This window comes from Thermobia domestica, chromosome 11 (genome assembly GCF_964235325.1).
Source record: "Thermobia domestica chromosome 11, izTheDome1.hap1.1, whole genome shotgun sequence".
NCBI lineage: Eukaryota > Metazoa > Arthropoda > Insecta > Zygentoma > Lepismatidae > Thermobia > Thermobia domestica.
In genome coordinates this window covers 17,811,048-17,838,551 of record NC_137464.1, presented here as the reverse complement: position 1 = coordinate 17,838,551, position 27,504 = coordinate 17,811,048, and the positions used below count along the sequence as shown (strand labels likewise).

The following is a 27,504-nucleotide window of genomic DNA, read 5'->3' as shown; positions in this document are numbered from 1 at the left end:
ATTCCAGAACAAAGTTGAATAATAATGGCGACAACGCATCTCCTTGTTTCAGGCCATTTTCGACGTGAAAGCTCGTAGACACACACACACACACACAAAAAAAAAAAAATATCCTACCCGGTCTTTACTTTGGGATTAATTTAAATATATCTTAATTAATCTAATTAGCTTTCTCGGTATTCCAAGTTGTGTAAGAACGTTGTATAATGTTTCTTTCCTAACTGAGTCGTAAGTCTTTCTAAAATCAATAAATAGTTGATGTACCGGGGTATTGTATTCCCACTTCTTTTCGAGTATTTGGCGAATGGTAAATATCTGGTCGATAGTTAATCGCTTTCGTCTAAATCCGCGCTGATAATCTCCAATAATTTTATCAGCGTATGAAGTCAATCTTGCTAATAGAATATTTGAAAGGATTTTATAGGACGTTGATAGAAGAGAAACGCCTCGATAATTATTAAATCAATTTTTGTCGCCTTTCTTGTGAATTGGAACAATGATTGATTCTTTCCACTCTTGTAGCAGTTCTTCCTTGTTCCAGATAAGGAGAATGAGTTTATGTATCTTGTTCCACAATTTTTCGCCTCCAACTAAAATTAACTCAGCCGGAATTTCGTCTACACCCGAAGATTTGTGTTTCTTTAATTTCTTTATAGCGGTTTCTACTTCTATTTTTCTATTGCTGAACTTTTAATGCTATCTCTAATTTCAATCTAAGTATCCTCAACACTAGTGCACTCCGAGTCTTCTAAGACCCAGAATCTATTCGAAACTTCAATCTGATATTCCTCTCTTCCCTGGCTCTCTTCTAATTTCTTTAAATTAAATCTCTCCGTTTTCGGACATTGAATATTTCCTTTATTCAATGATAATATCTCTTATTATCGCTGCTACCAAGTAGTGATCAGTGTCACAATCAGCCCCTCTAAACGACCGGACATCAATTATGCTAGATTGTCTTCTTCTATCCACTAAAACGTGATCAACTTGATTATGTATTTTTCCATCTGGTGAAGTCCAAATGTATTTATGAGCATCGCGATGTGGGAATTATGTACTCTTCACGATTAGGTTTTTGGATGTTGCAAAGTTCACGAGTTTAACACCGTTGTCATTACTTTCCTTATGCAGACTTTCGTTACCTATAATCGGTTTGAAAATATCCTCTCGTCCTACCTTCGCATTGAAATCCCCTAATAGAATTTTCATATGGTATTGCGGGAGTTGGTCGAATATCCGTTCCACTTCTTCGTAAAAACTGTCTTTTATATCGTCATCCTTATCTTCAGTTGGGGCATGTACATTTAAAACAATAATATAACACCACCGTCCATTAAGAGTAATAAAAGAAAGTCTGTCAGTAACAAATTCAACCCGATTAATTGCTGGTAATATTCGCTGACAAAAGGCAATTACTCGATTAAAAGTATTTCCTGAAATTAGGACATTGTGTTATATTTTAGTATAATTCTAGCGCTCTGATATTAGTTGGATAAATTCCAAAAGCAATGATACCAAGCATATATATGTAGAATTTAAAATAAGCCAGGTTTAGAGCGTGACATAGAAACATTTCAATTTTTTGCTTATTTCATATGTATACGGAGTAGATAATTATTAACCATGAGTGTAAATATTTATTGTAATTAGTAGCGTATGGCACCGTGCATTTCGATCGAAGTATTACTTGTTTGCACATTAAAAAGAAAATAAGAAACGAACAAAAAATACAATAATTAAAAAATAAAGGAATAAATAAAAATATATAAAATAAATGAAGTTCCTTTGCTCAACTAGTCACCAAAATTATTTTTATAATGCACCATCTCTCCGATTTATTACGTACATCCGAGTGTTTCACAATTTTTCTCTCGTTTTATCTACCAACCTAGTTAGTGTGTAAATGTCTCCATATTTTTTTTGTTTAAAATGCCTGATTAAGAATTATTATTTATTAAAAACTGCGTAAGTTTCCACTAGTTATTTAACTCATTAATCCTAATAGAAATCTCTAAATTATTTTATTATATAAGAAATTCACGGTTTTCTTGCTGTGAAAAGTACAGTGAAAACAATACGATTCATTTATTGGAAAAATTTGTAAGCATTGTTACCACGAATATGAGAGACCGTTAAAAGCAACAACATGAACTAGGGTATTAAATGTCAAATCTCTTATAAAACAAATAGGGATGCGCACGAGACGAGACAAGTGATAATTTTCCAGACTAAATTCGAGTTGAGACACAGCTCTTCCAATAGAGAAATATACATTTTTTCGAGTCGAGACATCACTTTTACAGCACATTTTCGAGACGAGACAGCCTCATATGTTGTCTCGTGCGCATCCCTAAAAACAACGTGGCGTGGCTAACGTTCTCGCCTTCGATGCGAGCGGTCCCGGGTTCGATTCCTGATGGGGACACTCGGTCGAAAAAGTGTAGACAGCTTCATCCTTTTCCTGGGTTTTCCTCATTCACACCAGGCAAATGCCGGGGTGGTACCTAACGTCCCAGGACACTTCTTTCCTTCCCCAATCGTTCCTTCCTTCCTTTTCCCCGGATAGTGTGCTCGCCGAGGGATCATCCCTCATACGCGACGAGCTAAATGGCCATAGATGCCGAAAGCCCAGAAATCTAAATCCTAAATCCTTAAAACAGACGATATTGTAGTACATACTCGTCTATCTGAGTCTGAAACATGGATGTTTTTTGTTAAGTACAACCATCCAGTTAACTTTTGTTTGTACAACCATCAAGTTTTGTCAAGTTTTTTAAGTACAACCATTGTTCGAAAGAAAAAAGAAAGCAGTATCCGTTGAAAGAAGATATTTAACTTGTTGTCTTCCAGGTTCATTTCTTCCTTTGGCTTTTCCAGACTTCATCCATTCTCAATTTCATATTAAATGCCACTCATGATATTTTTTTTTTTGTGTAACGTAACACAAATGCATCCGTTTCATTTACTTCTTTTAATGTATCTCTGTTACTTTTCTGTCTGTCGCTTTATTTTTTTTACACATTACATTTCAATTGCCTCCAGCGTTCTTTTTTCTTTAAAAAAATCAATATATAGTACACTCCACATAAAACGATTAATGAATCTTGAATACATTTTAAAACAGAGTTCTAAGAAAATAAGTTTTGTCCACTTGCTTATGTATTTGCTAGGTGATGGCATTCGAATTGCAAAATTGAGCTGAGTCAATCCAACAGAGCACGTGTGTAATACATAATTAAGGTAGCTATATATATATTTAAAAAAAAAATCTGTGGATGGAGTTTTCTGCCTTGCCGAAAGAGGCGCCGATAATCAAGAGTTTGCTAGGAACCATAGTCAGTAGATTTAGCATAGTGTATCTCAGTTGAAAATGTTTTAAAATTTATATGTAAGTCAGTTAAGGTTTAGTTTGTAAACAAAATCTTGTTTCCGTTTGGGAAAGTATCATTTTCTAAAGAAATATTGAAATAATAAGTTAAAAAAAACTTCTATCACACGAATTGTCAAATACATAACATAGTTTAAAAAAACGTTGACTACAGCGTAACCCAACGCTGGGTCACTCGACTTCCCCGTTTGTGGCCACGTTTCACGGGTGGGTCATATTTTCTCCAGTTTTATATGGTAATATAATCTTCGCCGACCTGTAAATTAGTCTGCCCAGATTTGTTTCCGAATTAAACATGTATTTCTTTATTAATCTAAACATAAACATAAATATTTGCGTTCTGCTCATGTGAGGCACGCTTATGTCGGCAGGCAAAGTGTTAATGTGGTTTCTCCTAGTACGAATTAGTTTGTGCATTAACTGAACACATTGTGCTGGTATTAATCATTCTTGATACATCATTCATTGCTTGTTATAGACGTTGCTGATATTACTTATGGAGATATATATTTTATTATTATTATTATTATTAAAGAGTTAATATGCGAGGAAAAAGCGAGAGTTTTTAACATGCTGTCACTCTTGCATAAGAAACATTGCGTGACGCTCTGACCTATCTCTTCTTTCCTTTCTTCTTCAGATGTCCTGGTAGTCTTTTACGCTTGCTCTCCTTTGGCTTGGTTTTAGGATGGCTGTGCCGTAACTGTTGCTTAATAGCAAAAGCCATTTTTATTATTATTATTTTTTATATATGAAGTCTTTTACACGTGGTGTATCTGTGTTATTTACAGATCGCTAATTTATATAATTAGTATAGCTCGTGTTGTTTTGGCCCAAGTATATATATATATATATATATATATATATATATATATATATATATATATATATATATATATATATATATACATACATAATATGACAATAAAATAAAGTTTACATTGATATTTCGTGAAGCTTCTTGAATTTTGTTGTTGGATAAAAGGAAAGACAAAAAGTAATAATTCAAGTTCAAAGAAAGCGTACTTTTAACTATGCTAACTTTACTTTTACACTCAGTTTTTCATAATACCAGGGGCATAGAGAGTCCTTAAGGTTCGGTTGGACTATCCTGGAAATATATAAAGATCATTCAAATTAATATATTTCCAGGATAGTCACTAATAAAATAAATATACTTACATTTTAATATTCTTCACCGTTGGTAACACGCTTTCGCAGCTCATATTGACGAACGTTTTTGTTGAAGGATTATTGTAGCTGTGTTAAATGGTGCTAGTGTTGCATGTACTAGGTCCTTTTAAAAACCGGGAAATCGTATAGAAATAAGTCAGAGCTGTAGGCTGGGTAGACCAAGACCTAGCAATAGAATTTTCGGAGTGTGGCTTGCGTTGTGTTGAATTTATGGCTGTTGCGAAGGAAACAATACCTCTTGGTTTTGATTTATCTCAACGTTGCAAAAATATTAATAGATCGATTGGTTTTGAGGCCTAACTTCATCGAAGAATCCTGTAAGTATAAGTTCACGCAGGTCCGTATTAGGGGGTGGGTGGGCAGGGTCTCAGCTCCTTAAAACTTTCAGTTGTTTAGAAAATATAATGTTCAAGCAGTAAAGAATGTGAGGTGAATTCCTTCCGGGTAAATCTTTCCCTTCCGTGTTAGTGCTCTGACTGTGGACCTGCTACCGTGGTAATCTGTATTCAGTATTTATGTTATCTGCTGATCCATGAATCAAAGTGGTATGAAAGAACCATTCAATTCCGTTACAGAATCCTATTTTAATTGTTTTAATTTGTGTGGTTCGTTTTTCAAAATAACACAAGAACTAGAACAGTTTTACTATTAATTTTAGTTTAATCTCCATCTCCAAAGTGAGGTTTCGGCAGACATTTCAGCACCAGTCGTTGAAGATTATTGAAACGTTCCAATTCTTCGGCTTGGGGAAAAAAGAAAAAGAAAAAAAAAACCTAATGTGAAGACTGTCGGAAAGATAATGACTTCAGTTTTCAGGAATGCGAAAGGTAGCTTCAATTTTCAGAAATGCAAAAGGTACCCCTCTTATTGGCTGTCAATAAAACCATCACTGGTGAATACTATACAAATCTTTTGGACCAACTACAGGAAAAGAACAACTGTAAAAAGGCCGAGTTTATCAAAGAAGAAATTCGTTTTGGATTACTTACAATACCAGCCCCCGATAAAGATAATGAGCTCGGGTATGATTTGGCGCCACATCGACTTCTTCAGCAGATTTAGCTCCATCGGTTTTCCTCTTCTTCCCAAAGCTGAAAAAAATACCTTGATGAACTTCGATTTATTTAACCGAAAGGTTTAAAGTACCAGCGAGGAAGTGTTTAGCTTGAATTAAGGGACATGGTTTGCATAATGACACAAACGCTTTAGAATAAAAGATTGCGTCAATTGCATTAGTGTCAGAGAAGACTATGTTAAAAATAAACACAATTTTTAAGCGGTAAACCAATGTTCTGTACGTTATTCCGAGAATTTTTCAAATGGCTCTCGTATTATCATAAAACACTTGGGTAATGCTGGTAATCATAACAGTCGCCAACATTATTTGGTAACTAATATTTTAAGGTAATACAGTGCATTCCACTTTATATGGCCATGTTCAGACATGAAGCTCGGTCCTAGCAACCAATGGTCCCATTAACCGGAATGGTTCATATTTTGAATACAATGAGAGTAATTTTATAAAGAATCTTGGAATTTGGGGGAAGGTTTAGGCCCGAAACCAGCCACAGGAGTTTGGGGTTGCATAAATATGTTAGGGACAGGGGCGGATCCAGGGGGGGGGGGCGATCGGGGCGATCGCCCCCCCCAGAAGAGGAAACTTTCTTATTTTATATATATAAGTAAAACCCATCCCAAAGTATGGAGCCCTTAAAAGTAGCAGTATGGCAACCCACCGCCCTCCCCCCCAGAAGTCGGTCCTGGATCCGCCCCTGGTTAGGGAGCCCAAGTTTTACGGGCCCAAGTCATTAAGACTTCTCTTACAGATATCTAAATTTATTATTTTTGCATTAATAATAGCATTTTGAAGAAAGTTTGTAAAGTAACGTTTCAAACTAACAGAAATGCGCGGCTTCGTATGGGAGTAATAATGTTTATGCACACTATTTGAAATAAAGAGCTGAATAGAATTCATAATGATAAGCAGTACCTTTGGCGTTGCTCCAGTCAATTCATGGGCCAGTAGACCTACACATTCTTGATTAAACTTAGGTTCAAGTATTATTGGGACTGTCACCAAACAATTCAGCGATCTCCGAAACTATGAATTCGACACTAATCTCCGTCATTTTGGACATTTATTTTTTCATTCCTTCCCACGTCCTATGCCGATGACAAGGACTGAATTTGGATTTACACTGAAGGTCCCACAAGTTGTCGCTAAAATCTGATTTCCACATAGCACATCTGATAGAGCATCATAAGAATTGAAAATGAGCAAATTTAAGGTGCTATGGACCAGAAGGACAGGGGCTACAGGAGTTTAAAATTTGAATATCCAAAAATATTACATCATGGAATTATGTAAGTTTAAAGTAAATATCTTGAAAACTCAATCAAAACAAAAGTTGCACAATATAATGAGAACAAAGTACCCTATCGAAAACCAAACAGTGTTGCCATAGGTGAATCAGTGTTGCCAACTCAGAATTTTTGTTTGTTTGAAATAGCACCATATACAAGTGTGCACAGATTTAAAATGCACTATTATCATTAAACATAACAGTGAAGTGTAGTGGTACAGTGTTGCACACTATTGTAGCTACGTGTACTGAAAATGCTCAATGGAGAAGTCTGATATGTGGCGACAGATGGTAATAAAGGAATGCATTAGAAAAAAAGTGAGGGTTTTGCATTATAGCTACTTCTGTAGCCCCGGTGAATAAGCAGACAACTCGCTAAAACAAAATGATACACGCGAGGAAAGAAACACGTGTTTTCTGATTGTGTAAACTGGTTCTCCAGAGGCAACACTGATTCACCTATGGCAACACTGTTTGGTTTTCGATAGGGTACTTTGTTCTTATTATATTGTGCAACTTTTGTTTTGATTGAGTTTTCAAGATATTTACTTTAAACTTACATAATTCCATGATGTAATATTTTTGGATATTCAAATTTTAAACTCCTGAGCCCTTGGAAGACATCCAAATATATTTTTAGTGAGTTCAGTGACATATTATTTTACTTTCTCTCCTACATACCATGTGATTATGTTTGTACTGTAATATTACCATATTCACTTGGAAATATAATTATTTTATTACTATCTCATTTCGTTTTTAGCCGGCCCGGATAGTCGTGTGGTGTAGAAGACTAGACAACCGACATAGTAGGGATCGCGGGTTTCCATCCCTACTCGGACATGTTTTTATTGTACTTTTCACATTACATTTTATTGTTATCTTTCTCTTTCATAGTGGTTCGAATCCCAAGGTTATGTGAACTTTTTCAAGGTTATGCCATATGTGTATGCCAAGTTGCTTTTAAAAAATGGGTTTACATACTAGTTTCATCTTCCTAATATTAGTAGTTAGTTCGTGAGATACTCTATTGTTGACATTAAACCACCCCTCCTTTGAACCACCTGTTTTCCTAAAGATACACATCAAAAATATTCTAAATAGCCTCCGGTCCTTTCGATGTAGGTTACTTAGAAATAACTGCCTACAGTTACTTCTGAAAGTACATCTACAGTTTGCAAACCAATGATTTAAATTTGTATATCGGACATATATACATACATTCGTTTTTATATATAATATTGTTTTTCTGCACGTTTCTTTTTAACATTTTCTGGAATGTGCTTTCATGCATGGAAGGTTATTAAAATTTGTACCAGCGGAAGGTAATTTCATTGTGTTGAAGGTACCAGCAGTACATACAGATTTTGCAGCTAGATCCTATACTTCATTGGATTCCATGCTAATGCAGGTCATTGTAAATAGCTCGTGTTGTTTCCAGGGAGTTCATAATTGCTGAGGTGTTCGTTGCGATGTCGTCTGATTTCGCAATTAAGTTAAGAGGCTGCTTAATGAAGAACTACTTGAAAATAGTAATTATTTTTAATTGTAGCATTTTGTAATTAAGAAGTAACGTTGTCTTTTAGTTCTCGCAGACTGTTAACTGAAAAAGTAACAAATTTCTTTAAAAGGCTTCCACTAAATTGATTGATTTCAGTTATAAAATATTTATGTACTTTGTTAGCAGCAAGGCTACTAAAAAACAAAGCAAGGCTATTAAAATGGGATCTGAACCACTTTAGTTCGGTTCGGTTCTGTTCCCTTGGGAATCGAACTCTGAATATCCTGCACCAAAGGTACACATGATGGCCGGCAAATCAGCGAGAATAGCTCTCCACTAAACTGAACTCCTTGGCGTAGCCCATAAGGAGCTGTTTGTATTGGAGTAATACGTAGTTGGAGTAACAGTTATATATGGATTTTTGAACAAAAATTCGATGTCTCTTAATTCATTGCTTCCTTTAATTACCTTGCGATGCTGGAGTAATACGAAAGCTACCGTATGATTTTTTAGAAATCAACTGTAGGGCTAAAGTACCTGTAAATATCAATATATTAAAATACTAGGTTTATATGTTTGTGGTCAAGAAAAGTTTATTAGTCCACTCAAATTAGACACACACACACACACACACACACACACACACACACATACATACATACATACACAAAGGGCTAAACCCGAAAAAAAATCATAAGCCGAAATTTGTACATACCTTTGGAAAGGTGCATATAATGACATACTAAAAGTCCGGAAATATCCGGTGATGGGTTTGGCCACCATATTGGAAAATGCCCGACAAAGTGTGGTTTTTCAACGTAAAGACTGATTCTCACTTTAATAGCTTTAATAGTTATAGAACTTTCTTGGTTACTTTTATCTTTCCTCACTTCCTAATGAGGCCAAAAGAACAAGCAGTTCAATATCTTCCCCAATAAAATTTATACTGGATGTGGCTGTTTGAGAGAGAGTTCTATTGCTGTACGCAAATCTGCTGTATGTGCATCTCCAGAGGCTTGAAGAACACTGGTGGCAGCAGCCGTGAGATGATTAGAAAGTATTCCAATAGATCTAGATTTGCTCTTCAGATTCACGAAGAACTTCTCTGGAGATGTGACAGCTAGCGTTGAAGAAGTAAACATAACAGTTGGGGAATGTAGCGTGACAAAATGCCTTATTCGCTCTATGCGTAGTCAAGGAGTAGTACTTAACGAAGTTTTATATGTTGTTATTCCGATTCTATTACTATGATTTAAATGAAACTTAGATGTTATATTGTGTTTATAATGTAAGATTAATTGCTACTCTCAGAGGACGAGATTGTTAACTGATTAAGAAAAAGGAATCTGAAGAAGAAAAGTTTAGGGATTTAAAAAAAAAAATCCTCCGCAACTTCCCTCGTGCGTGGTAGACTGGTAAGTGTCTGTAACCGTAGTCCTTTATTATTAGAATGGACTTAAAGTAACATCAATAGTGCAAATACAATGTAAGTTATAGCTATTAAAGTGAGAATCAGTCATTACGTTGAAAAAACACACTTTGTCAGACATTTTCCAATATGGCGTCCAAACTCTTCACCGAATATTTCAGGACTTTTAGTATGATGTTATATACACCTTCTCAAAGGCATGTACAAAGTTTTAGATTGTTATGCTTTTTTCCTGAGACAATGTGCAAGAAAAATTATAGAAAGAAGGGGAATTTTTTAAAAAGAAACCCCTCTTTTACTTCCCGCATGTATAGTAAATTGGTAAGTGTAATGCATGGTCTGTAAGCGTTGTCCTTTGTTATTCGAAAGAAGTAAAAATAACATCAATAGTGGAAATACAACATGAGTTATAGCTTTTAAAGTGAGAACCAGTAATTACTTTAAAAAAAAAAAACGGTTTGGCGACCATTTTCCAATAAGGCGACCAAACCCGTCACTGGATATTTCCGGACTTTTAGTATGTTGTTATGTACACGTTCCCAAAAGTATGTACAAAATTTCAGCTCATGATTTATTCCCCCGGTTAATGTATATATTAACTGGACTATGTATGTTTGTGGCCAATCCTTTCGACAATGAGATCTCGAAAACTACAAGTGCTGAAAACGTGCCATTTTCGCTTGTCGATTCCAAATTTTTTGTAGATTTGCCAGTTCTCATTCAGTTTTTTTTTAAACTTTATTTTTCTATTCCACGTTTTAGGCGTAGTTTTGGCTCTATTAGTTTAATATTGTCACTAGGACGTTAAGGTTGATACCCTTGTGAAAGGCAACCAGTAGAGGAGCTACGTATAGCGGGTTGATGGACATTTCAGGCGCTTTGCTTTAATATGAATGACCCACAATGAGGCGTACTCGGATATGGAAGTATAAGAAAAATATTTGCATTTGCTATGATCTATCACTTATCCAAATCTTCCACAAACTAACTCCAATATTCTATATATTAAAATACAACATTTATATGTTTGTCTATAGCAATTCACTCCCTTTGAGAATCTTCCTGTCATATACTTGTGTTCGTAAAGGGACTTGCACAGATATAGTGAGAAGTGGGAAGGAGATTGACGCTCATATTAGAACTGTTATGTGCACTGTAGTGCAGATTCAGGTTATAGGAATTGAATTCTATCATTGCTGAGTAGTCAAATACAACGAGAGAAGACAAAATGTCTTTATTTCTCTCTAACTTTGATGATGTGGCATATTGTGACAGAGCTATCAACATTATTAACATTCATTTTTCTTCGTTATGTTTTCCTTGTCTCGCAATTTTCAGAATAACGAACAACAAAGAACAATATCAAAAATTCCTGTGGCTCGATGGGCTCGCGTGAGAGACCTGGGTTCGATTCTCAGGAAGTATAAATATGCTCCTGATTCTACGTTAAGCTCTACGTAAATTTACACTCCATAGAGCGGTAGTGAGAAATGTTGAACGCTAAGAAATCAATATCAATATTGCAAAGTGTAATACTTTACATAAGTGGTTTTCAAGCTAATTCCTATCACGAACCAACTTTATCACATCTTCTTGCCAGTGACCCCCTTTATAATATCTAGTTTGTAAAAAGCTTTTAATATACCTAGTGCGGGGATCTCACGATATCCATCTATTTCTATAACATTCGAATCCATTTCTTGTATACAGCAATGGATACAGTAACTTCCCTAAAACGAAATGAATTAAAACCAAATTTGGTCAGTTCATTCGTCTTCCCTTATCTTCGCGACCTCCTTGAAACCCTCTCGCGACTCCCCTACGGGTCGCGATCCCGAGGTTGAGAAACCCTGCTTTACATAATGCTGTTATCAGTGAGTAATTTATCGTCCAGTAAAATATGAGATCACATAGACTGGGATTACGATCTCCCATTATTTCTTTGTTTCCGAGTATTTTCTAAGCACTAGAGAGTTTCTCAAAATTTCAATTGTCGAATTTGTTGCTAAGTAGTTTTGAAAACTATTATAAATACGCTTAATAGAGTGCGATTTTCTCTCGATATTTCAGTTCAGGGTTAAAAAAAAAAAAAATGCTAAACCTTATTTGTTTGAGTTAACAATACCAAAATATAGATCTGAAAAAGTAGTTTAAGATGGTGTTTGTGTGAAAGAAAATGTGCAAATAGCTGAGAAAGAGAGAGAGAGAGAGAGAGAGAGAGAGAGAGAGAGAGAGAGAGAGAGAGAGAGAGAGAGAGAACCGATACAGGAGAACATGACAGGTATTTATTTGAAATCATTTTCATGCAGAAACTGAAAAAAGCTTGACTGTATATTCTTTCTTTGGATCTTTCAGGCATTAAACAATGTGTGAGGTACACTTGAAGTTTCATTTTATGCTTGAAAGTTGTAATAAACAGGGGTGCCCACAAGGGGGGCTATGACGCAAACTGCGTCATTGAAATATTTGGGAGGGGGTAAAGATCTATATAAATATGTTTGAGGGAGTAAAAATTAATCGAAAAGATTTTTTTTTTTCATGGAAGAACACCTACGGATAGACAATTGAGGGGGGTGCGTCATGGACATGAGGGGGGGGCACCACTGTAATAAAGATGGTATATTTTGTTTGAAAGAATTCTATCAGATCCTAGATACAAGCGACATCAATCAATCAATCAGTAATAATAATAATAATAATAATAATACTTTATATACTGATTACATATGAAATATGTTTTGTTTTATTGACAGCTGTATTCACCGACTTGTCCGGTATGTTGGACGAAAATTTCCATTCAAAATGATCGGCTACGAAATTTAAACATGAGATATTATGACGAGGTGGAAACGTTAACCACCTATCTACGCCACCTCACTTACTATATCATATGTAATATAGAAATTAAATTTCATTTCATTTCATTTCAATGAAGCTTTTATTTATACGAGTGAAAAGTTACATTTTTCTGTGTAATGAATCGTTTGTATCGTCAGACCAATATGGAAGAACGACTTGAGTGGGTAACTTCTATTGCCTTGCCTACATCATTACATGTGGCTCTACATCTCGTTCAGTTCCCTCTCTCTTTTTCTTTCCAGAGAAAAATTAAAAGAATAAAAAAAAAGTCCATGAATGTGACAGCGTAGTATAGTGAATATTGTGAACGAACGTGTACATGTACAGATGGAAACATCAGCTGTTATGGTATGTTGGCTGTTTTCGTTAGTGTTTTGTTGCGGAGGGCGTGGCGCAGGCTCGTCGCCACGGGCGAGCCGAGTTAAGTTGCGCTGCGGTCTGCTGGCGAAGCGGCACAAAAAACAGTCAAGTTCAAGGCCAGCTGAATATAGGTTCGTGCTCACGGAAGCAGAAAGGGATCTAGGTATTCCGCATAAAGAAGAAGCACTAGCTTACTTTATGGAGGCACAATACACGTACAAATACGAAAGCGAAAGTAAATCTAACAGTTTGCAAACCACTTTTCAGGTGTAGAGTATGGCCTTGGGCGTATATAGTACGTAATATAATATGAGTGAAAGTAAAACTAAAATAGCTTTATTTCGAGTATCTTCCGAATTATTTGTTTAAAATTATGTAAATTATTATTCAATGCGTCACATTCAATAATGAGCAATATCAATGTGCAAAGTTCCTTCAAGTTCTGACATTTCACACTACTGTAAGTAAAAAATGTTGTTCAAACTTCAAAAAAAAAAAATATTTAAAGTATTACCCTTTAACCTTTTATCAATATTATAATCCTGATTATATTTATTCCATGATAAGGGAAAGTCTACCTTCTAAATAACCAGAATGCAATACTTAGTTTATGTTGGTGGTAATGTGGTTGCATACCACGTTAAAGTGTAGACTCGTGTCTCAAGTTGGTATGGTGCTCAAATATTTAAACAGCAAATCATAATTGCTCAACTCTGATTACAAACATTATATTGTAAAGGATCGCACTATTCTTAGACCCCCGTCCCGTTGATTTGCGGGGTTAATGATATATTTGAAAATTTCATAATTGTTTAAGTAAATTAGTAACATGCTCCAACTTTGACATTTTCATATCAATGATAATAATATTTCATTGTGAGTTCATTTCGTCATATCAATATTATACAGTGATAAACACACGGGCAGATCCAAGACGGACTCTTAGGGGAGGGGTGGTGAAAGATTTTGAGTTCTCGACCTTTCGGCCCCCCTCTCCAGCTTTTATCCGCCTATGGGTAAAATTGTCTTACAGAATGATTCACCCCCAGATACTTTGAATTTCAAGATGTATTTAGGAATAATGTCTGCTGTGGTCTGGGACCTTTCCAGCTAGGCCTGTAGTTACAGGTTGACCAGGGAAGCTGAATCCCTCTCCGACCACCTTCAGCTGTCTGAAACTTTAAGTTCAGATTTGATTTGAGTTCAGCATTCCTTCCAGCAGAGAGGCTATATGAAACATGGACCAACAGTTTAACTTGGGATCCGAATTACGAGCTCCCGTCGTGAATTGAAGCCGGCACTTTTACCCCAAAGATGTGCACGCTAATCACATAACCCGAAGAGTCCCGGAACTTGGTATGTTGGTGTATATGTATGTACGTGTGAATGAAAAGTGAACTCAATGTAGCCAACTTCTCACTCAGTAAAAGGTATCCCACTCACCCTCGTCCTCTGTTTTAATGTTCTGACCACGAACCTGTCTCCAGCGCAGGGCCTTGGACGACGTCTCCACTTATTCTTCTTTCCTTCGTGTAGATCAGTGATCATTCAGTCAAGATGCTATCCTGAGTTGTCTCTAATGAGAGTGCACAGTCCATTTGTCATACGAAATATACGAAGTACATTTGAGTGGTAGAAATATATCGTGGGCCCTTCTTAAGACGCTCGTGGCTAAATTTTTAGTATTATCGGTTTTGGAATGGTTCGGTTCCTGCTGCGGAGGCTTCAAAATGATATGTACGCATCGAATCACAATTTGAACTTAGTTTAAAAAGACATTAAGACTCTATTTCTACCTTTTAATACAAGGTGACGCAAAAGTAGGTATACAATACCGTACGGATCAGCTCATTGCATTTTATATCATTTCTTATTGTTATCCATCAGGGAGACTTAGTTTCTTTATTATTTGCTTTTCATGTGTTTTACTTATATCTTAAACTCAGAACAGCCGAAACAAATAGACCCATAAACTAGAATGTTATACTTGATCAATGCAGGGATGTATAGCTAATTTTGGGCCACCCTGTATAAAAACTGTCTATGTTAATGTGAGAAGTAAGTCATAACCTTATGTAGTGCTGTAGAAGTAGAAGTGATGTCCTGATATATTCCTATAAATAGAAGTAGGTAGTGGAAGAGCGCTCAGCTCTAGTGGAAGGAGTCTTTGGTTCGATCCTAGATCACTCCAGGTGGGATTAGTGGTGGACAAACATCGTCTGCGTGAGTTTTTCTGAATTCTGTTTCTCCCACTTTCTTCATTCCAGAATTTTTATATATTATCATCATCGTCGTCTCCCTTATCCCCCAAGCATAATTATGACACCTTAAGCTAAACAAATCAAAATATATTGCGAAGAGTATTTTTTAGAAAATAGGCTAAGCAAAAAGAACTATTATTATATAATTCTAATAATCTATAATATGTAAAAGTAGATTTGGCAACTTTCGTTTATGATCTGTCAGTATCTTACTTCCCTCTTCAATGTAGTGTACTGTTTAATATTGTAATTTTCTAAAGTTTAACTTAATAAAAATTGTTTTTGAGATACTACGTATTGTTCATGTATTATATCAGATTATCGTATTTGCCTTCAAATTCTACAGTATTATTGCCGTTTAACGGAAACACAATATCCAAAAGGGAAACAAATACCAATTGATAGAGCTCGTTGCGCTGAACAGAATGATATGATAAGTGCAAAACCTCAAGCGTAATTTTCGAGAAAATGTAGAAAAATCATTAATTTGTAAACCTAAAAATTGATTATGCTGTACATGATTGGTAACCATGTCACTTATTGAGATGAAACTGATGCTGAAATATACCCTTAATTAAGCTACTTATTAGGATACTAGCAAGATGACAGCACATAACCTAAATTTTCAAAACCTTAGTTAAAATAGGAGTAGGGTGATAGTGAGAAGGCGAGTATAGAATGTTCGAAAGATAGATGCTTCAAATATTCGAACAGTGTTCGTTGTCGAATAATCATTTGAACAGTTGTTCCAATAACGAATATGGGAATAATTTGACCAGCGCTACTCTAACTATAACCAGTCCGGGAATACCCGTTTAGATCTTTAAAGTTAGAAGCATTACATTTCGTATTTAGACTTTTCTTTAACATGACGAAACACTTATTTCAGGTTTTCGGCGTTTGACTTAAGAAATGACAAGAAACAGGAGTAGGATTTGCAGTCATTATATATTGAAACTAGCGCACAGTTCTGATATGAGCGTGAATCTCCCTGTCACTTCTCAATATATCTGGCAAAGTCTCTTTACGAACACAAGTAAAGGACAGGAAGCCTCTCAAAGGAAGTGAATTGCTGTAGACAAACATATAAATGTAGTATTTTAAATATGTAGAATATTGGAAGAGTTTGTGGCAAATTTGGATAAGTGATAGATGATAGCAAATGCAAATATTTTTATTTTCTTATAATTCCATATCCGAGTACGTCTTATTGTGGGTCCATAAGCCTTCAAAGTTGCCAGCTTGCAATAGGTTTTGTCATTCAGATTAAAGCAAAGCGCCTGAAATATCCATTAACCCGCCATACATAGCTCCTCTACTGGTTGCCTTTTACAAGGGTACCAACCTTAACGTCGTAGTGATAATATTAAACTAATAGAGCCAAAACGACGCCTAAAACGTGGAATAGAAAAATAAACTTTTTTTTTTTTTTTTTTTGAAAAATTTGAATGAGAAGTGGCATATCTACGTAAATATTCGGAATCGACCAGCTTGTTTCTAGCATTTGTGGTTTTACTGATCTTATTGTCGAAAGGATTGGCCACAAACATATAAACTTTTCTAGCATTTTAATATAGAGATTATTTAAAACACAACACACACTGAGCAAGGCTATGTGAGAATATGTAAAAGAACACAATCACGTAACAGTTTCAACAAAATAACTGTGTCTTCATCAGACTTCCACTCCTTCTCAGCGTGTTGTTGTGTCTTAGTACAAAATGAAAACAAGGCCTGATAGAATAGTTAGGGATTATTTATGGTTAGAGACCTGCAATATTGATATTCGTACTTTTCATTTGTATCTGCATTTGATTGATCTTGATCTAGAGGGGGAGTAAATGGGGCGGGAGCTGATTCGCTAAGATGCCCAGACGAGTTGTTCGAATTTCACTCGAGACCTCGAGTAAAGATAAATTATGTATGAAAGATGCATAAGGAACAACGCAAATATTCGTGAAGACATATGCTCGGAAAGCAATAATGGCTCAGTACTTAATATTCCTTAATATTCTACGTAATATTCCTTATCGTAAATCACAAACGATACTATTCCAAGCCTTTTAATTTGCAGTTTTCTGTGTGCGTTTTTAAATTCACAGATAAAGAAACTGGTAGCCCTATTCATGCTCTATTGGTTTGAATGGCCCCTCTTAGTTACAGTAGATATGCGTTAGTTACTGTATAGTTTGATACATAAATGTCTATCTTAAAATATTCTCGGCAAACGTATTGAATACAAAAACAAAAAAGTTACTTTTTTCAATTTCATTGTGTTATTAACAACGACAAAGAGAGAGAGAGAGTCCCGTCTATTACATAACGTCCACGTCGCTGTAGTAACCCCTGGGAATTTGTCGGAGTCTGCAAAAGCCACGTGACTTAATGGAAGATACGAGAAAGGGGGTTGGCGGGAAGGGAAAGTCTGCTTGCGCATGGCTATTTTTCCTTTGAAGTCACATGTTTATTTCATATTTTGATTGCTTTGGTTGGTTACAGACTGAAAGAGAGAATGATCGAGTTTTGAGAGAATGATGGAAGAGCATCCTTTTTCTTGAGGTGTTTTTTATGGGTAGAATCAACCAAGCACTTGTTATATAAATGATATAAACTATTAATAGCATAAGTTCATCTTCTGAGAACCCTTGAAGGATTGAGGCAACGTTTCTGAAACATATAAAAGTAAGGTTCACTTTTATGTCAGAATGATAACTCTACTCATGTTCTCTTCGAAGAGAAAATTATAATTTTCTTTTTATGTTAATATCAATATATTTGTATTTTTAAAGTAGATTAATTGAAATTCCTTTAATTTTATGTTTTCATTAATAGAAGAAAAGAAATATTTTTTTCTTATAAATAAATAAATAAATAAATAAATAAATGAGGCGTTTTGGTTAGGAAGGGCGTCTCAGCAAAGACTTGTTTTGGAGTCCGGGCAAAATATTTTTGTAACGTAGACGGGCAATTGGGCCTTACCAACTCTTATTAGCCTTACCAACTCGATATGCTCATCACTTTAATTTCGACTAACGATAGAAGAAGTCAGAATTTTATGTCATCGAAATATTTATGGTTATTGAGAAATTCAAAAAAAAAAAAAAAAAAAATGAAGCTACTGGGCCTGGGAGGCCCCGCTTGCCCGGATAAGGGTTAAATCTTTTTCATAAGGGTGAACTCAAACAGAACGTTCCCCTATCAACAGGGCTGTCCCTAGTCAATTTGCCGCTTCGTGCAGTGGCATCATTTGCTGCCCCATTTCTCCAGACAAAAACAGATCTTAAAAGCTACGATTTTAAATATATTATCCAATCATGAACAAGAAGGAGAGGGCGCACTCAGAAAGGCCTAAACACTACAAATACAATCTTGTTGTGTATGATTTTTTTTTCTTTAAATAATAATCTATTATGTTAGTGAAAGATGAAGCAAACACACCTGCAGAGGAAAGATGGTAATCCTTTTTATAGAATTCAATATCGAGCTTCGATCTCAGTATATAAGTTTCCAATTCCAGTGCATTTAGCTCTTTTGTCTTTATTTCTTAATTTTCCTTCTACATCTGTTAATATTATATATAAAAATATATTTTAAAAACTTGTTTCCACCTTCAATCATAAGGAGCTTGTTTATGACAAAATAAGACTACTTTTCATATCAAAACTGTGATAACTAACTAAATGGAACGGGTGTTTGCTATTGTTCGAGAATTGAGTTCTTGCATTTGACAACAATCAAGCATTTCATGCTGGGATTTGTTTCAACATTTGCTTTAGCACTGTCCTTGTGACCTTAAACTAATGCGACTTAAACATGATTTATGAATATAATATTCAAATAGAAGATCAGCTTAGTAAACTTAGCTACCATCATCATGAAGTCTGTTTCCAACAATAAATATTTATTTTAAATAATATAGTTATGGCAGATGTTACCACCCCTCGAAACTTACCGCCCCGTGCATAAGTATGTGTTGCACATATGGTAGAGCCGGCTCTGCATATCAACTAGATGTCTTGAGGAAGATAATGGAATACATGTGCTTATGCAGTTTCAAAACTCTGAGAGTTTCAACTGTAGTGTGTAATACGAAATTCGCGAATTCTATTTATTTATGTATTTATTTATTTATTTTGTCAGTTTTTTACTAATGTTCGATCTAAGAGGATCACAATGGCAGACCTCTAGAACCGTTTATGGTTCACGGATCTTAATTTGAGAAACACCTATCCTGTCTCAGAACGTTTGTTGTGCGTAGGAAGTGACGCATATAAGTATTCTACCATCGCAGGCAGATCACTTGCCATAAATTCTGAAGCTTTCATTTATTACTTGGATAGGACTTGTGCTAGTCTTACGCTTTTCCTGGTATCCTTTCTTTCTTAAAATAATAATAATAATTTCTTCTCAAATATTGTTGTGACAAGAACTAATTCCAGTGCTGATATTCTCTTTCTTAGATTTCCGCATCTAGTTAATATTCTCAATTCTTCTTCATACCCACATCTAAAACATTTACAGTTGTTTCATTTTTTTTTTTTTTTTTTTGTAATCTCTACGTTAATAGGAGATAGTTAGATGGAAAGTTTTGTCCACTTATAGTGTGCCCGGAAAGTTTTTGAGCACAGAAATTAACACCATTTTGAAATGCTTCGTGTACAAAATGTTAAAAACGGATCTCTTTATACGTACAAACAAACCTGTCTGTGTTCATACACTTCTGCGTTTTAGTGTAGCGAAATATCAAATTTGGTTTGCAGAACCACACATAAATTACATAGAAGCATGCATTGATGGTCCATAGTCCTACTTTACAGACACCCTGTATTATGAATGAGGTAGAGTTACATATAAAGAGAGATAACTGACTTATAATGAGAAATAAAGCATTAGATAAAATGTATACTAGTACTGTACCTTGTTTCGAAAAGTATATGTGCAAAATGAACGTCTATTCATCATGAGCACCCGAAGGAAGGGGGGTCAGGGGGCACGGCCCCCCTGGCTCACAGAAATGTATACGTAATATAGCAAACCACATATATTAAACTGACAACACATCATTTCTGCACGACTTGCAAATAAGAACAGAAATAAAACACTGAACTGCTGAACAAGACTGTGCTATTCATAAAAATAAATAGGGATGCGCACGAGACAAGATTTGTGGCTGTCTCGTCTCGAAAATGTGCTTTAAAAGTGATGTCTCGATTCGAAAAAATGTATATTTCTCTATTGGAAGAGCCGTGTCTCGACTCGAATTTTGTCAGGAAATTCCTATCTCGACTCGTCTCGTGCGCATCCCTAAAAATAAATACTTTACATGTTACGTTTCGATCTTCTAACCAAGATCCTCATTAGAGTATATGTCAGATTAATATTAATATTTGACAATTTACTGTATATTTTGTGCTAAAATAACGGAAGTTTTAGTACTGACTTTAACCAGTACTCTGTAGTAATTTTAACCACTAAGATGCCCCATACACTATCAGTTTTAACAGATCAGCCCAACTGAGCTAGAAACTGACTTAACCGATCGTACGATGAACTGAACTGAATATTGTGTGGAGTACCTTCAGTTAATCGAGTTCAGTCCATCAGTTCCTTCAGTTTCATAAGATGTTCTGTGGAGTGCACTTGTAAGTTTCTTGAAATACCAAAGCTTTGGAACGCACACTTCCTCACCTCCAGTCCCCGATTTCTTGGATTCATTTACTTTCCGCAGTTCTTTTCTAAATGCCGACCGTAGGTTGTTTATTTTTTAATAACAGTATCGCGTGTCGCCTGAGGTTCCAACTCTCTTAATTTTGTAAGTAACACATCATACGCCTCCCCTCTTTTATACCTATTCGCATAATGCACGTGTTGCGTGTCCCAAAGTTCGAAATGAGCACGGTAGGCTTCAGTAAGAGCCAGCAATACCTCACCGTTACTAGCAGCAACAGGGCTTGAACTGAGGCAACTGTAAGTTTCTTTCAGTTAATAGCCCAGTTATCGTAGCAAAGACAGTTTGTTTGTTCAGTCTAAAATAACCCATCTTCAGTCCAAATAACCGCATAAAGAACTGACTGAACTGAACGAATGCCTTCAGTTCATACAATTTTTCCTTCAGTTGTGACGTCACGATGAGGTTTCCCTTCAGTTAAACTGATAGTGTATGGGTCCCTTTAATGACTGCGATGATGAGATAGATGATAATGGTGAAACGACGAAAGTGGGAGGAAATGGGAGAATCTCGAGAAAACCCACACATGGCGTTTGTTTACCATGAAGCCTACTTGGCAGGAGCTGGGACCGAACTGGGACCCACGCCCCAGAACTGAGCGCTCTTACCACTGAGCCACCGTGACCCAACCTTATTATTGTCACAGCCCAAAGAAAGGTGTTTCGATAGTAGCTGTAGTGGACAAATAAATAGAAAATTAGGATAAAGGACATCATTGATAATCAAGATCTGAGTGATTATGGTTTCATTGTACAGATATTCACTTGTTCACGTGAATTAATATACATGTGGGTGTGGAGAAGAAGGAGAAAATTATCAAGATCGAACGAAAAACTAATGAGGAGATGTTAGAAATAATAGAGGAGAAAGGAACAATTTTAGATGTAACTGGAGAAAGGAAGAGACACTAGTTGGAAGATTGACTCAGAAGGAACTGTATCATGCTAAAAGGTTTGGTGACAGGGTGAACACGGAGGAGGCGAAAGAGACTCTAGGTCATGGACGGCGTTACTTGAAAGAGGAAATTCCTATGTGAGGACAGAGAGGTTAGCTGTAAACTGTGTTGCATGGAAGCTTCTCATCATGCGGCAGATGCAAGTAACTATGAATAATGGAAGAATACCGATTACTTCTCTATTAACCTTGACTGATTGTGATCATCATTATTGAGATAACTGTTTTACCCAATTTATGAAATATCTAGATCCTTTACAGATCCAAACTGAAATCGTTCTTTGGAAACTAGAGTTAACACAAAAATGCAGAGAGGGAAATCCCAGCTACGTGCTTCCTCTAGATCGAATCCTGGTTTTACCTGCTAATTATTCTACATTTTTTTCCGTTACACAAATGAAATATATATAATATGAAGTTTTGCAAAATTATACAGTGTGCCTGGCTTGTTGCCAGAATAGCGGATGCATTTACCTTCATCAGAAATCTAAGAGTTTAATTTTTGGAAAATCTAAACGTACTTTAAATCTTGCCGCAAATAATTTCATAATCAATGTTGAAAACATTAGACGCATGTAAAATACGACTTCAAACATCCCTACCTGTCCCGGAAGATTAATAAAAAAATATTGATAGAATAGGTTGGTAGCAGTCCTTTCCTGCTCGAAAGTGATACCACATCAATTAATAGTGCTGCGTACTCAAGGTAATTCTCGCTTTTTTTTTTTTTTTTTTTTTTTTTTTCGAAACTGTAAGAACTAAGTTTCTTTTCGTGTAGAGTTGAATTCACAAACTGAGGAGACGACAGCGTTATACTACCTATTCTGTACATACTTCGTTATTTTCGGTAAGGTAAGGAATGACTTAATATCTTCCTTAGGACACACTCGTGTCTAGAGTAACAGTATAGAGTGATTTTTTAACTTTAATATTAATAAATAGAATAATGATCGCTCTCGAGATGAACAGAGTTTTGCCACAGGAATAGTCGTATATGTAATATACTTAGTTGAGAAGATAATACTTACTAAAGAATTTTGCAGATATTTCCCAATTTCTTTGATATTATTTTGTTCCAGATATCTACGAAGCAACAGCTTGTAGTACTGTTAGATTCTACAGTTAATTATTGTAAGAAAAAGAGAAACAGTAAGAATGAATAAAGATGTTAATTATAATAGACTCCATTAAAGATTTTTATACCGTGAAAAAAAAAATTCGAAACATGCTACATGTGTCTCTCTTTGTCAGGTGTAAAACAGCAGGATGTATCTATTTTTAATGAATAAGGTTGGTCAGACGTTAATTAAAGTTTGTATTTTCGTTATTGCATTTGAAAAGACTCCAAAACTTTTATTTTTCGTTTCTTCTTTTGGATATAAATTGTATGTAATCCAAAAGCATAGCATTTCAGACATTTGGTTGCTAACCTGAAAATGGTGTCTGGTCGTGATAAGGAGTAATTTTAAAAACATAACTCTAAGAAATAAAACAATTGTTCCATAATTAATTAATTGTTCAAGAAGTTCAAACCAAGAATGATATTTATAAGCAGTGACCAATTGATACCCATTCGGGATCCCAGGTAGGAACAGTTCATGACCTAAAACTTGATTGTTAAAATGGTGTGCAGTAGCATATACTTACAAATCAAAATACGGGGACGTAAGTTCATGTTTTAATGCTTTGTATTTTTAAATTTACATTAGAAGTTAATCTGAGTACATTCTAAACAACATTTTGTTTTCTGTTTGTTTTTACAGACATTTTTCTTTCATGTATAAAAAACTATTTTTTTTCAAAAAGTGAAACTGCGACACGTGAAATTTTTCTTTTTCTTTCTTTTTTAAAAACGTTTGTTTTTGTAAAAAGAAATATACCTGTTTTTCTATTTACAATTTTAGCCATAACCTATGAGATTTACTGCTTATAGATCAAAATGACGCGAATTTCGCATACTTTAAATTTTTACTTACATGCTTTACTTCGTTTTATCTTTTTCTCGTTCGAAATTCGAAATGAGATTACAAAATTCCTCGAGACGAGACATACTTATGTATATATTTTCGGGACGAGATACACTTATGTGTATATTTTCGAGACGAACACTTATGTATATATTTTCGAGACGAGATGTATATATTTTCAAGATGAGACATGTATATATATTTTGAGACGAGACATACGTATATATTTTCGAGATGAGACACTTATGTACATATTTTTCGAGACGAGACATACCTGTATATTTTCAAGATTCATATTTGTGTATATATTTCGAGACGAGACATATTTATATATTTTTGAGACGAGACACCCTTAAGATCCTCTCATCTTGTGCATCATTCCTATTTTAGACCTGCAGAAGATTTTTTTCTGAGTGTTCAAAAGACAGTTAAAGTGACAATGTTAGGTATGTCATCTTATGTATGTCTATAATCTACGTATTTAGATCAAGCACATTATTGAACATTATAATTGAGCAGTAGCATGCTGTATTTTTCTTCCATCAATAAATAAGCAAATTTAAAATAAATCAATACTGTGTTTTCACTCAATTTATATTGCTGTTCTATTCACAATTTATTTCCATAGTAATATATATTTCATACTGCTCTTATTTATAGCATAATAAAAAAATCAATTTTACAATTTTTTTTTATTTGCTCAGTAGAACATTTAACGTGTATTTCAGCTACAGTGCAAAATGTTTATAATAGGCCTATAATACGGCAGTATGTCAATGCTACGGAAACTCTAGATTAAAGAGGGCTGAGTGAACCGGGTTGCCTGTAGCACAAATCTTGTGAAATTTGTAAATCATTTCCACAATAGTATGTGTCTAAATCTGTTAGGAAAATATCGATTTATTTATGTTAGTACGGTATAATGGTTTTCTACGTTATAAAATTTTAATTGAAAATATAAAAAAAGATGTTTGTAAGATTCTAACAGTTGTATTGAGTAGTGTATATGTTATTAAAAAGAAAAAAGAAAAAATAGTGGAGTGTAGAATGTTATCCATAACCATTGGTCGTTGTGATTACGTTGACAGTTCTTTTTTTCTTTCCTTTTTTTTTTAAACAGCGTTGTTTACTAAGTGCTATGTGTAAATACTGAAGGTTTTGAGAAGCACTCGTTGATCAAGGTCAATCTAAAATAAAAAGCTTCAGATAATTATTTTCCTTCGTGTTACATATTTAATTCTAAATTGATGTGTTTCGAAACAATCCACATTTAGACAAGAATAATTTCGATATATTTTAGTAGTAACAGTAGTAGTAGTATTTTTTATGTTGACTTGTGTAATGGGATGGTTGATTTTTTTAAAGACCCTAGATCCGTCTCCTTAGCGCGTATCGTGTTTGAAATGCTTGTAGACCACGTGGTTCGAATGCTGGCCAGAGTGTTGCTGTGCAGTGTTAGTGCTGGTAGTGTTGTGTACGTGTTATAGTTCGTGGATAGAACAGAGATGTGATGAAGGATGGACACTTGGATGGACGATGTGGTATGTATTTGATGGTGTCCTTCCTCAATCAAGCACTTTGTTTCGAAAAAAAAAGAATGTATCACATCCAATCATGAAAACACATTGTTTGCGGATGATATTTAATATTAAAATACTTCACATAGCCGGTAAGAACTCGGCAGCTGCGATCCTTCCTTTCTTCACAGTCATGTGTTATAAACGAAAGCAAATGGAAATCAGGATTAACAGTTACAACACTCTCTTCTCTTTCAACAATCAACAGAAATCAATGTCACTTTCAATCAACAGCTGAGGACTGAAAAGCGAAAGTGAAAGTAATATAGCACTTCTGCTTCCTATGCAGACTATACTCTATATAAACAACACTGCAGATGTTACGTACTAATTGCAGCTGCTAATTACACTGATATTTGTAAAATTGTAAGCAGACATTTAAACACAAGCATAATTTAATTTTAAAATGAACACAATTTTAAAGTTTTTGAACAATATATCAAACATACAATAAAAAGTTAAGACAAATCATGTACAATCTTGCACACTATGAAATTTTATCATAGTAAATGAAGATATGGTGGCATTTAAACGAAATATAGGACGAATTTTCGGTTCGTTGCAAGAACACTATAACAATTCGCCTCAATGAGAAAGGGGTTAGGGTTAAAATTATTTCCGTACTCAAAGTTCGTTATCGAAGTCCATGGATGTACGTTGCTTTGCTTTGCTCACTGTCAGATAGGATTCGATTGTAGTAGCTTTCGTATGTAACAGTAATAGGTAATCGAGCATTTCAATGAACGCGTGATATTATTTGATTTTGAATTCCACTTCTTTTTTTGCTATCGATTGAGTCTTTATACAAGATAGGCCTATTTTAAGTTTAGGTGCGATTGCGTGTTGGGTTCTTTCTGTGAGAAAAACTTTGATTAATTTATTTTGACTTCTCGATAATCATCTTCCAATACTTTTAAAGCGAGTAGACACTGAACGAGAAACAACTGGTAGCCCTTTTTACTAGAGTTTTCGTCGGTCTCTTTGATGTGGTTTTTTTCTCCCATCTTCGTTTGAAGTCTTTTTGTTAATAAACTTCGGATGCTGGCATCACCGCTCTGCTGAATGTTGGATCTACGTATAAACATCCCACATTAAGTGTTCAATGTAATGGAAATGTTTTGTAAGGAACGAGTTTCTTCATATCAGTCTGCTTTATTGTTATTTTAGACAACCAAAATAATACAGAATTTTAATAACATGGTTCAGAAACGAATGTGCATCAGAAAATTGTATTGAATTTAAGAAATAATTCTGTTTTTGTTGCTACACTTACTTGAGGACATTCCTCGTACTTGTAAGTTCATACAAAAGAAATAAATACAATACAATACAATATTCCACAAGAACGGCCCATATTTATTTATAAATTAGTTTTCGTTAAAGGAATTTAACTATCTAATGGCTTTATTAGAAAAAATCACAAAGTTCATCGCCGCAGTAACAATATTAAATTTTATCCTGTGCCAGTCCAATTCATTGAAGATCGTTGTACACCTCCTGAATGTTCAACCGTATACGCAATGGCGGCGGTAATGGCTTCGCAGATCCCGAGGTGCGGGAAACCAGAATTTTAGGGATTCCTTCAAGTAATGAAATTCAGCTTACATAGGGGGGGACGCGGTGGCTTAGCGGTAGAGCGCAAACCTCTGGTGCATGGGGCCCTGGGTTCGATCCCAGCTCGCGCCAAATGAACTTTATGATGGACAAACACCGTGTGCGTGGGTTTCCTCGGGGTTCTGTTTCCTTCCACTTCCTTCACTCTATCATTTCATTCATTTGTCATCATCACCGTCTCTTTTAGTCTGGCCGACATATTCATGGGACGTAAAACTCTAAGATTTTTCAATTTAGATAGCACTCTTTTTTTAGTTCCGCAAGGAAAAAGTGGGCAAATCCAGTGCGCTGCCATTATGATGCTGTCCT

The 27,504-nt window shown here is 35.2% G+C and overlaps 1 protein-coding gene across 3 annotated transcripts in view; it reads left to right on the top strand.

The window, feature by feature from the left end:
• ERR (estrogen-related receptor) overlaps window positions 1–27,504 on the top strand; it is a 217,040-nt gene that overhangs the window by 78,337 nt on the left and 111,199 nt on the right. The window contains exon 1 of one of the 3 annotated variants that reach the window (XM_081730136.1): window positions 25,431–25,545. The exons of the other annotated variants lie outside the window; for them this stretch is intronic. Within the exon in view, the coding sequence (XP_081586262.1) occupies window positions 25,522–25,545 (24 nt within the window). The 5' untranslated portion in view covers window positions 25,431–25,521. Of the gene's footprint in view, window positions 1–25,430; window positions 25,546–27,504 lie in introns of those variants that run through there. 3 annotated transcript variants of the gene reach the window in all.